The sequence below is a fragment of the Thermobia domestica genome, chromosome 10 (genome assembly GCF_964235325.1).
Source record: "Thermobia domestica chromosome 10, izTheDome1.hap1.1, whole genome shotgun sequence".
Lineage (NCBI taxonomy): Eukaryota > Metazoa > Arthropoda > Insecta > Zygentoma > Lepismatidae > Thermobia > Thermobia domestica.
This window is the reverse complement of record NC_137463.1, coordinates 40529531-40543773: the sequence shown is the minus strand read 5'-3', so window position 1 is coordinate 40543773 and position 14243 is coordinate 40529531. Positions and strand designations below refer to the sequence as shown.

The following is a 14243-nucleotide window of genomic DNA, read 5'->3' as shown; positions in this document are numbered from 1 at the left end:
CCCTTGAGTGTCATACATATTATTCTGGTGTTTTCAAGTAATTGAGAAGACAGTATCAAAGTTTCTTGCTAACAGAACACTAAAATTTAATACTTTGTTTCAATAAGTGTAAAACCATTATATAGCATGCTTGTAATCGTTCTACTGCAAAAGAAGTTATGTAATTAGTTAGTATGTATTTATGTAGTACCAAAAACTCCTTAACATTAGATAGTAAGAAACTTGTTGTATACACCACATTTTTTTTTTCACAGATAGGTAACATTACAGCAAGTAAAACGCCAAAACATGTGGACAAATAATACATAGATATATTAATATTTACGAGAGATACAAAAAAAAATCTAAATGTAATTATGATACACAGGATGGCCCAAAAGTAGGTATACAGTCCCGTACTGATCAGCTCATGAAATTTTACATCATTTACTTATTGAGATCCACACAGGTATTGATTGACTTAGTTTCTTCATTATTTGTTCTTAATTCATTTTCACTTATGCCTTAAACTCGGAATAGACCGAAGCAAATAAATGCATTATCTTAATAAATTAAAATGTCATACTTGATCAATGAAGGTTTGGATACCTACTTTTGGGCCACTCTGTATTATTGGACAAGAGTGTGTCAGTTTGCAAGACACAATATAAACAGAACAATTTCAGCATAATGTGTGTATGGCTCAGGCGGCACATAGGAAATATAGGTATACAGTAGATATCACCACTTCATTGAAAATGCCCTACATAGAACACTAATATAGTGTGCAATGACTTAAAGGCGCCCTAAAACAGTTTATGCAATACATTCCATATCTGAACAGCAGATTTGTATGTTTACTTACCAGAAAACAGTAAAGAAAGAACCATACATACTAAGTTAGTTTACTATAAACTCTTTTGTTACAACGAAGGGGGCGAAAAATATGTCTGTGACGCGTCTAAATTATTAGATTTTTCTCTATTATTTTCTATTTTCTATCTACTTCCTCCCCTCCATGTCTGATGAAGCATTTTAATGTAAGTGATTATTATAGTGTCCTTCTTTAGTGTGTGTTATTGTGTCTTGACTATTTTCTGGTAAGTACTATTCCCGCTTCGGGATTACATTGTTTCAACTAATATAATCAAAAGTGTACACGAGAAATACTTATCTTACAAACAATAAAAAATATAACTCAATAAGAACACTGAAGGAGGAAAGGGGAAAAATATTCTTCAAATATCCAAAAATAACTGCTTAACTGAGAAAATCAGCAGTAACAAACAAATAGGGAAATGTTGGAGTTAATGAAATTACGCCGAGTTAACAGATACTTCACCAGTAATAAACTGCCCAAGGGAGTTTGCTTACATTGTATCATTCAGAAATAAATCGCAAGATGTTAACAGTAACAATTACGTAACTGATACACTGCATTGCAATGATAATTATTACAGTTTGTTCAAAAATAAACACGAACACTCACAGAAAACTCTGATTAGTGGGAAATCAAATCCCAATCTTTTACCAGTTCCATTTTGTTTTTTGCACACTCCTCTGTTGTGTCACTGGTATCTATCCCTGGTCAACAAGAATGGGAGGTTCGATTACCCTGCTAGTTCACAGATCTCTTTTCTTTTATCAGCATCTCATCATAATACATCAGTATTGTTCAAACAAAATACACAATAAAAACTCATTCGTTTTTTGCATAGTACTTTGAATAGCTGACAGAAGAATTCTGTCCCTGATATATAGCCTGCTGTCAAAACTTTACAAAGAGTGGAAAGGAAATAACATTACCGTTATTAGATTATGTAAATAGTGCGGACATTACGAAGATTTATTTGTGTGGTTGGCTTGTTATTTTTCCACTTGTTTTTATCATCCACAAAATTGACGACTATAACGCTTAGTGGAAATATGTATGGCTTATAATTAAAAACAGGTACATAAGCAGAAATGACACAGTGTGGGTAAATTTCAATACTATTTTCGACAGCTTGGAAAGGTTTAACGTCCTCTTTACGCAAAAGAAATTGTATAAAGTTTCACTTTTGGATGCCGTAAGATCCATACTGAATATAATATTCTTATCTTGAGTATTCAGTTAGGCAAATTATAACTTCAGCATGCTCTGACACTTTCATAAATAACTTTTTAAAAAATGCTTACACTAGACTCACTGCTGGGAGGTTTATTTTTTTCGTTTTTTTTTTTTTTCTTGTGAAGCTATCCCAGAATAATAAAAACAAAATCCTCGAAAAATGTAGTTAAGTTGATAACACAGAAATTGCAGAAGAAACTGATGATTACTTTCCACATTCCAGCCATCTTTTCTTTTTACAAACTCAGTGTTAATATTTACGTGACACATCCAAGTTTTGCAAAGAAAAAGTAACTGAAATGTAAAACGTGATCAGCAGTTTCTCTGGAATTTCTGGAACTACATTTCTCGAAGATGCATGTTTCATTACTCTTTTAGGATAGCTCCATAGGAAGGAAGATCCCAGCAATGAGTATAGTGTAAGCAACTTTTTTAACACGTCATTGATGAACGCGTCAGAGCACACTGATATTATACAAATAAATAATTCACCTAATGCATACTCAAGGTAAAAATATTTTGATATGTACAAAAATTGGGAACGTATAGAAGACGTACCACTTTTCTTGGCAACTATACATACTTGTGATATTGATCAGATGCATATTAACTGTACTATACGATTCCATACTGAACTTTATGTGGCATCTCTAGAATGAGAACATGAGAGTACGCATTTACATAAATTATCATCATTCCAGGCGAGATAACTTGTGTTTTAAGTCTTTATAAAACTTCTCTTGGGTAATATGTTTAAAAAAAGTCCATCTTGCTTCTTACTTTGTTTGGGTCACATATTTTCACCTGACATAGAAAATAGGTTTGAGGAAAACATACAGTGCATATAGATGTCATACACAATGTATGCATTTACAGCAAAAGCTAACAGCCATTAATTGATATAAATATTAGCAATTATCAAAGAAATCCCAAAAAAACACTCTAATATGTGTTTCTAAAGTAGTGAACGAATAATATACTAAAAGTCCATCTATGAAGACAAAATAGTTTTATAAATACACAAAAGAATAATCTTAAAACAACCACCAACTCAATGAAAGAAGAACAGCGACCATAAATCATAATGTTTCAGCTCGAAACACATGTAAAAAGAAGAATAATAAAGAACATTAACTTTGTAAATTATTACTATAAAGAACAACCCGAAATAGTGCTATATATCAGCAATATTCTAAATGATTTACTACCATATAATGATTAGATAATGATTATTTGTACGGCAGTACATAGTTGAATAGATATAACATAATAATAATAAAGATAGCTTATACTCCGCGTCACCCGAAATGGTGTACAGCGTCAACCAATAATCTCGCAGTGCGCTGTAACTAAACCTTCAGTAACGAATCTAATCATTCATAACTGTCCACAAATACGAACAAAATCAATTATGAATGATAAAGACTCCTCCCTGAAGGTTTAGAACAGCGCACTGCGAGCTCATTGACTGATGCCACACGCCGATTCGGGTGACGCGAAGTATAATTGTTTGTTTGATAACTCAACATAGTCACGATAATTCCTGTACAGTGTCAATTATACAGACCACCTGCTAAAATACTATACAATGCTTAATTTACAAGATTTGTTCCTTGTATTTGCTTGTTAATAAAAATAATATCATTAATAATAATAATAATGAATCCCATTTCTTGATTTGGAACATCAGTTTGCGATCGGATTGGACACCGAACTATTTTTTTTTTTTTTTTTGGTAATTTCTTTTTAACGATCAAGAGTAAGGTTTTTTTTTTTTTTTTTTTTTTTCCAGTTTTTACGAATTATTCACCTATGAACGCAAGCAAACTGCCTGACCATCAGTTTTAACTATAACAAATTTAAAGTACCTCAAATGATTCTCCTATTACAGTCAGGTAAGTAATGTATTGTTGTAAAGTATTGTAATGTATTAAGTAAAAGTAAGATTTTTTCCCCGATTAATACCATCGCTGGAAGCCTATCGCTAGCTATTTGCTTATTTTGAGCTAGAGTTGAGAACGAAGCTCGGTACAAATTTATAAAGTTTTTCCCTAAGCTCACCACTAACGTTTTTGAATTTTGGTAAATAGCCTGGACAATGAATAATATATATTAAAAATATATATATATATATATTCAGTGTGGGAGGATAGTACTGTATCTGCAAAATGTTAGCTGCAATATGAACTAATAATAGTTTTCGAGACTTTTCCTATAGTGAGCTCGTAATCTGCGCAATTCACAATTCTGCCTCTGGAAACCATTATTAACTTATTTAATACCACTTTGTAAGAACTATCTGGCTCATTTTCTAAAATGTTGATATTATTCATTGTCTTTTAGGTTATTCTCTAAAATTTAGGAGGGGGGGAGAGGTATAGCTGAGTATAGCGAAGAGCCTTTGAACTTCTAAGTCTCCGCTGAGAGCTTTTATTCTGAAAATCAAAATAATTTCACTGTAACTTTTTTTTAAAAAAACATTTTAACTGGAAGAACATTTGACAATTAGTGACTTTGCTAAAGAGCATGGAAACTTTTAAATTTTCTAATAATTAACAATGGATAGTACTTATAAAAATTTCAACAAAGAAGAAATTCTTTTAGTTATTTCTGCAAGAAGGTTGTGAATAGTGGAAAAATGTTTATGTAACATGTTTATTTTTGCGAAATTTCGTTGGAAGAACATATATTTTTGATCATTGCAATCCAAGTTTTCTACCGTTATTAAGTGGTACTTCTTGAAAATAATATTTATACAATTTAAATGATTTTAAATATATTTTTCTTTTTTTTAAAAAAAAGTCCTAAAGTGAAGATATGCGAAGTTCTACAAACTATACAAAAAATTATGAATTTTTCTTAATTTTCTTAATTTTGGTGATTCAAGAATGTCCTCCACGTGAATTAATAAGCACAGCAGTGGGAGAAAACTTACTAGTGAAAACCTGCGAGAAGGTAGAAATCATTTACTGTAAAAAACGGTTAACATCCATTAGCAAAAACTCCATTCCGTGTTTATTGCTTAAGCTAGTAAATAACATCTTACTGCCACACACAAAGAAAGACTTCAAATCTGTTTACGGAGTGAAGGTAGGGTTTAATATGTCTTTCTTCCGTAAGTCCAGAGACTTTTGAACGCAAATAAGAAACAAATTATTAGGAAATCGTACCTTTCAAGTGATCTCTTATTTAAACGTACCACTTTCTACTTTTCTGGTAGCTGGCGCTGCTGTCTTCTTCTGAGTTCTATACTAAAATCGGATATGGAATTTAGGTAGTTAGCTTAGAGCGAGCTTCATTTTGTTCTAGCCTAATAATTACCAAACTTCCATACATCCTTGCATATAGCTCAAAAGGTAGAAGCTTCACACCAACACAAACTCACGCGTTCAAATAAGAAAACAGGATTTCTTTTTCTAACTAGTATGTCCTACGCGTTGTGAATTATGTAAAGCACAAAATAAATGTTCTAACACCAAAATGATTTAGTTTCTCAACAGAAACGCAATTGTTGTTGATTTATTCATAAATTTAGGGTTGAGTCCCAAAAATGTTTGGAGATTTCCGTAGCATCAAATACAATGCTTGTGATCCTTAGAACTGAATTAATGATCATGATTTGAGACTGATCAGAGCATATTGCTACAAATAAAAGCAAACCCATATGTAAAAATGTCCAAGTGACAACTGAAGAATAGGTATATTTCAAAGGCAATTGCTTTTCTCAGTCTAACAACAAATATAGAAGTGTCTGGTTAATTCTTTTAGACTTTCATATTCAAAATGTACCAGTTTCCTTTATACATAAACGGACTTTAAATAAATAAATAAATAAAATACAGCACCTTATGCAGCTATGCATAAATGATTTAAGCATTTACTTTCTTCGTTTTCCTTCCTTTTGCCAGTATTCTTGTTCTTTTATGCGCATATATACAGGTAAGTACAAACACAACTATTATAATGGATTACTCACCTAATGTAATGTTTCTTCAATTTTTCTTCCAATATTTCGAGAGTTATACTTTTGACATTCTTACTCAGGGACACCAAGATTCTTCCTTTTTCTCATAATATATCTTCACATCACTTTATATCAACAGTAGTATTTTAAGACTATTACCAAAATTTTATCAGTATTGATGGTCAGTTCCCGTTGCCAGTATGTTATAGGTTACTCCTTTTTTACTATATACTGCAGTATATATTGTATACAGCTATATACAGGGTGTCACAAAAAATTATCACAATAATTTGGGAATAGATTCCCTACATCAAAATAAGAAAAAAAAAAAAAGTTCATATGGACCTGTGCTCGGAAGTGCATAGTTCCGTAGTTATATAGGTTATAGGTTCACGTGAAAAAAATGAACTTTAAAGGTCTACAGTTCCACTACTATAGGACCGATCGTAGTAGGGTCAAGACATCACTGAGGAACTAGTATGTGAACTAACCAAACATTCATCTTTCAGAACCTCCGGTACTTGCACAATCATTTTTAGAAAGGCTGTTTGGGGATACTTGATCACTCTCCACCTACCTCTCTAAAAATTGGTGTGCAAATACTGGAGCATTCTTAAACACGGATATTTGGATAGTTCACATACCATTTCCTCTGTGATGTCTTGACCCGATTACGATAGGTCCCATAGCAGTGGAGCTATGGACGTTTTAAAGTTTACTTGTTTTACGTTTTCGGCGCCCTATAACTCCGAAACTATCCATTTTTGAGCACAGGTCCGTATGAACTTTTTTTTTCTTCTTATTTTGATGTAAGGAATCTGTTCTCAAAATATTGCGACACATTTCTGTAATACTGGAATAGCAAGTGACAATCAATACTGATAAAATTTGCGTAACACTTCTAAAATACTACTGTTGACACAAAAATTATGTGAAGATATATTATGAGAAATTATTGTATGTCCCTGCGGAAGAGTGCCGAAGTTTTTAACATTCGAAATCTTGGAAGAAAAATTGACGCGAACATTACACTAAGTGAGTAATTCGTTATAGTAGTCTTACTTTGTACTTATCTATCTATATATAAGATCAATAACTGGTACAAGAAAGGAAGGAAACTCGAGATTTAAATCCCCCGAAAAATTCATTCGTCTGATGATGTTTGCAGAATATATATATAAAACGAAGCAAATGAACCAAAACGCAACGAAAAAGGTAAATATTTTATTTAATCATTTGAACACACACACAACTATGACATGAAGCTAAAACTGTCCATAATAACCATATCGACATGCTGTTACTTTCACTAGCCTACTTTATGTAGCTACACATGCGTTAAAAAAAAAAAAAAAAAAAAAAACCCTCTTCTTTACTTTATCGAAAAGCTACGACCACTTACACGTTTACTGTATCCATAAATACAATGAAACCACCCTAAACGACAATATCTAAAATACAGAGTTTTATGTCCCGGCAAAAATTTATTACCACGGGACAGAGCCCCCTCTTTTAGTGAAAGGACAGTTCTCCTTTTCTCTCAATGCTTTAGTAACATGTACAACATGCTTTAGTAATGGAAATTATAATCAGTTCATACGTACTTTGCACAGAAAATACTTTCGGCAATTAAAAAAAAAAATCTTTCGCTACAGTACAGTATACAGAAAATCCCTTCCCCGCAAATATCTTCATCGTAAGTTAACGATCTGGCGATCCACCACACAGAATGGTTGAAAGACAAACTTGAAATTCTTTCCTTTGTGCACATTAAATGGCATTAATTAATACAAAGTTACATATTTTCATTGAGTTACTTTTACCTTAAGTATAGCTACTAGGGGAATTAAGAGATCTTTTTTCACAAGGAGATGGTAGGTACATACGGGGAAAATTATCACACATGCAGTAAATTTTGCAGTCAATAGAAACACACATCTTATTGTTTCCGTACAGAAGGATATATTCCTTCTCATCCCCAATAATTCAAATACTAAGTACAGTATTTCAACAGTAGCCTGTATTTACATTTATAATTTATGTATTACGTAAAATTACCCACCGGGCTATAAATAATCGAATAATCGAACTTCTCCGTACGGAACATATCTCGTTTAGGGACATAATGATCCTGTCCCATTTGTGTCCCTTGTTCAGAGGTATCGCTATAGTTGTTTCATATGTTATTTAAGTGTAAGTGGTGTTAGTTGTTCAGTAAGTTGCATGTTCAGTGATACATAAAGAGGAAATATACTTTTATGAGCATACTAGGTGTCAAGGAAGACAATTAAAAAGCTGCATGTCGACATCCTCATTGTAAACAGTTCCAATCTGATGTTATCGAGACTGAACTCTAAGTCTGCTAATTTATTTTGTTTTTATTTATTTATTTATTATCATTTGCTAAAAACTATTGTTTAGTGTAAAGAAATCAAAACATTACGAAGATGAAGGAATTACCAGACATCTCGATATTTTTAGGCTTGAGGGAGAAAGAACTTGACTTTGAAATACAGCCATTCTTCAATTATTACACGAAGAGCTTCTACAAGTGAAGTTTGCTTTTTATTAACAATAATGCGTGTGCGCGTTAACTGATCAGGAATCACATAAATTTTCGGTTCAGGGAAATTATTTTATTCTTACTTTAACTTATATTCCAGTAATTTTTTTTTTTTTTTTTTTTTTTAAAGGGGGAGAGAAAGAAAGGGAATGGGTGATTGGTCCTGCCTTGAAATCGCACTTTCGTACATTTGTAGTTTTCTGCCACATAAGACCTTCAACTTAATTAACGACAAATAAACTAGGTATACAGTATTTGTGAAGTAAATTTCCGTAAAATCGCTATGGGTTGAGAGTTTAGGTTTGTAAAGATTGAGGCACTAAACATTTCGAATACTTTCTCGATTATTCTTCCTCAGTACGATTAGACTTTTTTGTTTCGTCATGTGAAGGAAATAGGTCACTATTTTGCTGCATCAACTCGTGGAGTTACATAACCAGTGAGTGAAGTCGAAAGTTAATGTTCAGAAATGGTCCTTACGTTCAATTAGAATCAAACAAAAACGCTTAGCATTCCATATTTGTTTTTAGCAGGGATCTGTATCTGATGCAATATACTTAACATATTTCTTAAAAAAATACTTTGTCCCATTTTATATAGAAAAAATATAATATAAATTACTTTATTTATTTAGTTTAAATACCAAAGAAATCAAAATTCGTTACAAAACGATAAATTTAAATATCAATCTTTTTTACACGGTACTATATGGGCACTTTATTTTACATTTTTATAGTTTAAGTTCAACATAAACATATTTGCTTTGATTGGATATTACTTCTTATATGTCCATTTAAACTAGGCTACTGATTTAATTTGTGATGATATTATCACGGTATACAATATAACAAAATGACTCTTATTAGCCATACACTTTTTTCCTTTCTTTCTTTCAGTGTATTGGCATTTTGTAAATATTAAATGATCAATCATAATTTGAAAAATAATAATAACAATAAAGAAGAATATTTTTTTGTAATCTATTCTTCTGCACACTTCCTTACAAATAAAACCGTGAGTTCTATATTCAACAGAATAAATTGATCCATTCAGAATTTCACTTAGTCTTGTACCTTATATTTTATATCAATTATCACTTTGGATATTTTTTTATCTTGTGAAATAAAATGTGTTACTACTGCGTAATAAATAGACCGCAGAATTTTATACTGATACATAAAATTGTCTATGCTTTCACAATAGATTACATAAACTTATGCTTAAAGTGAAACGATGATCAGGGATGTGAATGCTGATGGAACGTTTAAAATAAACCTTCTTCCCATTCTCAAGATGAGTTTGCAAGGACTGGAAAAGTTTCCTCTCATCATATAAACCAAACCAAGATCGACCAATCAGTGGAGGCGGACCGACAAAGGGGGTAGGGAAAAACCAATCAACAACTGGTCATTATAGTCAATCAAGAGGCGTATGATCAAGACCGACCTCCTAGTGAGGATAAGAGACTACTATTCTGGAGATCACACTTTTTTGCTGTTGTTATTGAAACGATGAAAATTTCTCCTGGATGTAAATTAAAACCTAATTAACTCCTACTACACTACAGTCCCCTCCCCCATTTTTATTCAGTTTAATTCACTTTAACTATGTCAATCCAGGCGCAAGATGTAAATCATAATAATATGTGAGAGAATAAATATTACGAGAAAAGAAAAAAATCGCTTATTTTAAGCCAGCTTTGAGTTTTATGGGTCTCAATTTTAACCAGGCTTGTAAATGTAACAATGAAAACTGTACGATAATAATTGTACAACAATTCTCAAATTTAATAAATTATATTTTCATAAGCTTAATTTTTAAATCTTAATTCGTTTAAAATTTTTGTGAATTCTTTCAGTCATGATTTTAACATACTAAACACGCTTTCGTTACGCACTTGAAGTTTAATTTTCGTACCTAAAATCCTACAGTCTATTTAGTTACCAATTACAGTCAATTCACCTGCCAAAATAACCACATTAGATTTCACGTAATGCAAACAGGTTAGAAGTAGCTCCATTTCGAAACAATATTTCTTTTCTATATAAACTTTTTTCACCTCGTTTCTACAAGTGAAAAAGTGAAATCACTATGTGAAAACTGGTGATATATATATAATGACAACTACAAATATGGGCTATTAATTTCATGTGAAATATTTATAAATAAAGGAAATATTTATAATTCATAAAGATTTTGATACGAAATTAATAAATAATTTGTACCTGAGAGCTAAATGTATGTAAGTTGCAGGTTTGGTATCACTGTAATATTATCATTCAAACGTTTTAAGGATTAAGCATAAAATGTTTGTTTCTGAAATAATGCTGATTTTACTAACTGAATACCATCTGTTTCTTATTTATTAATGTTTACTTACTTATTTCCTGTAAAATACGATTTTGAGACTCACGCACCTTTAGTTCTCAGATACACATACAGTAATGAGAAGTTGAAGCAACTTTCCTGCTGAAAATTGTGCAAACATTGCTAATTATATATTATTGTGTGAACAATAGAAATTTAATATGATGTTTTATTCACTAGTTTCATTGTTCTTGTTTACTTTCCGTAAGGAAAGGAAACATGTATAGGGGAGGCTAAAGTATCAATAGGTATTGAGTCTTTTAAATTTGTTGATCGTTTTGGCCATCAGTTTTACGTCAATATACTGAAATGAAATATCACAAGACATTTCAAACAAGAATAAATATTTTACTATAAACTTAATTCTACGCTCATTACATGGATGGATTAAAGAGGAAACTCTACCTACCGAGATATAACATAATTATGACCGCCAATTTACAGATTGTCACTTTGAATATTGACTATTTAAACTAATATGAAGACAGTTATGAGAACCATCAATCTGAAAGAGAAAAATGTAATCTATGTAGAAGTTCTCTTTCGTACGTGTATATAGATACACACACACATCGTGTCCAAAAATGTTTACCCTGATTTCAGATTCTAGCGTTTTTTTTATTTTATTATTATTTATTTATTTTATTTTTATTTATTTATTTTTTTTTTTACAGGTCTACTTGGAATCCATGAAGTTTCTGTACAGTTGTGTCTCATTCAACGCTTTCGCCACAAGGAGTGCTGTGTGAGCTATATCGTAAAAATGGCTTCCCCTCAGAAGAAAGCCCAATGTATTCTGTAGCTCAATGGGTACATGTTGACGTGGTTTAAATGTTGAAGTGTATTAACTGTACTTAATTGTTTATGTATGGTTCAAAACTGAATGAGTAGAAGCATATGTGGTATACCGCATGTTCCATTTCCTGTATCCAATTAAGGGTTATAATTTTTTGTTACCAGGGTACATATTTATGGACACAATATATAATATATATATAATAACAGCAAATGTACAGAGAACTTAATCCCATTTATGACATTCATCTTCAAAATTTGCATCACACTAACTTCTTCATTCTTATTTTAATCAGAATTAAAACAAACACTATGACACCTGTAATAACTATTGTGGGTAAAGCTTCCTTCTTTACTTCCTTCACCAGATAATAATAATAGTAATAACTGTTATGTCACATAACTCTCTTTAGATTTAAATATTGACAGATTCAAGTAATGAAGTTCTAGCATTCAGTCATTCATTTCATTACTTCCAAATTTAAAATTTTTACACATTGTCAATTATGGAACAGTGCTTTCACTTGCAACTTGGACTACAGTTGCACTTTTATAAGGTTCATACTATTATACAAATTTTGTTTTCCTTTACAAGTTACACATTAGAATTATTTATAACTTTTATGGAACAGCCTCCAGAAATTAGATCCCAATACCTACTAATATAATTTAGCTCATTGTTTATCTAATCTATTGACTTCTGCCTCCCCTAATGTACTTTTAACCCTCACCAAAAATGAGCAAAAGTGTATCACCACTGTTCGCTAACAAATCGCCCACCAACTTAGTCCACCACCACCATATTTGCCTAATTCCTTGGCGATTACTTTTGCGCATTTTGTTTTAATGAAAAATACATTTCATTGAAAAATTGGATGTTATGGGGAGAATGCAGGCGAGTTTTTCTTTCTTAAACTCATACAGGTTTCAATACCCGCTTCGTAACTATGTAACTCGCTACCTGCTTCCCAATCAATGCACTAACAATGCTATTGTTTCCAATTTCTGATGCAGCAACCATGGGCGTCTGGCCCGCATAATTTGCCTTCTGTGGATCTGCACCATTCTTCACCAGCATTGATACCATCTCAGCGTTGGCAAATTCTACTGCATAGAATAACGGTGATCTTCCGCTTTTAGCATCCTAAAATACATATTTTCATCAATCAATAAGGATAGCATTCATACCAGGAAGTATCTCAGAAATGATTATACAAATAATCCTAAAAATAATAACTGTAAAAAGTTCTTTAAAAAACAAGTCCCTCACATAAAAACTCAACTCTTGTGCATTTTATAAATACAATGCTTTTACAGTTCTTCTGATTATTTTGATGGTACAACTGATAAGAGACATCTATTACTGTACGAGTGAAACTTATATTTTGTTGAGATGTTGCACAACAAGTCTGACATCTGACTAAGAATCGTCGAACTTTATGTATGCGCTTGGCATGGTGGGAGAATAAACGTAATTACTTACAAAATAATTTTTACAAGAAAAATATAAACTAGAACGAAAATTATATCAAAATATTACAGTGTCATTGGGTCATCTTACCTGTACAAAATTTCAGAGCTGAATAGTTAATCTGGAAGTGCGTGAAATTTCCGAGCTCTATAGTTAAGTCTGGAAGTGCGTGAAATTTCCGAGCTCCATAGTTAGTCTGGAAGTGCGTGAAATTTCAGAGCTCTATAGTTAAGTCTGGAAGTGCGTGAAATTTCAGAGCTCTATAGTTAGTCTGGAAGTGCGTGAAATTCCAGAGTTCTATAGTTAGTCTGGAGGTGTGTGAAATTTCAGAGCTCTATAGTTAGTCTGGAGGTGCGTGAAATTCCAGAGTTCTATAGTAAGTCTGGAGGTGCGTGAAATTTCAGAGCTCTATAGTTAGTCTGGAAGTGCGTGAAATTCCAGAGCTCTATAGTTAAGTCTGGAAGTGCGTGAAATTCCAGAGTTCTATAGTTAGCCTGGAGGTGTGTGAAATTTCAGCGCTCTATAGTTAGTCTGGAAGTGCGTGAAATTTCAGAGCTCTATAGTTAGTCTGGAGGTGCGTGAAATTCCAGAGTTCTATAGTTAGTCTGGAGGTGCGTGAAATTTCAGAGCTCTATAGTTAGTCTGGAGGTGTGTGAAATTTCAGAGCTCTATAGTTAAGTCTGAAAATGCGTGAAATTTCAGAGCTCCATAGTTAGTCTGGAAGTGCGTGAAATTTCAGAGCTCTATAGTTAAGTCTGGAAGTGCGTGAAATTCCAGAGCTCTATAGTTAGTCTGGAAGTGCGTGAAATTCCAGAGTTCTATAGTTAGTCCGGAAGTGCGGGAAATTGCAGAGTTCTATAGTTAGTCTGGAGGTGCGTGAAATTTCAGAGCTCTATAGTTAAGTCTGGAAATGCGTGAAATTCCAGAGTCTATAGTTAGTCTGGAGGTGCGTGAAATTCCAGAGTTCTATAGTTAGTCTGGAAGTGCGTGAAAT

The 14243-nt window shown here is 32.4% G+C and overlaps 1 protein-coding gene across 2 annotated transcripts in view; it reads right to left on the bottom strand.

Moving 5' to 3' along the window:
* Positions 1–287: 287 nt before the first annotated feature.
* Positions 288–14243, bottom strand: part of LOC145662460 (uncharacterized) — a 144135-nt gene continuing 130179 nt past the window's right edge. For both annotated transcript variants that reach the window (XM_081728064.1, XM_081728065.1), the window contains one exon: positions 288–12922. In XM_081728064.1, the coding sequence (XP_081584190.1) occupies positions 12695–12922 (228 nt within the window). In that variant the 3' untranslated portion in view covers positions 288–12694. The remainder of the gene's footprint in view (positions 12923–14243) is intronic.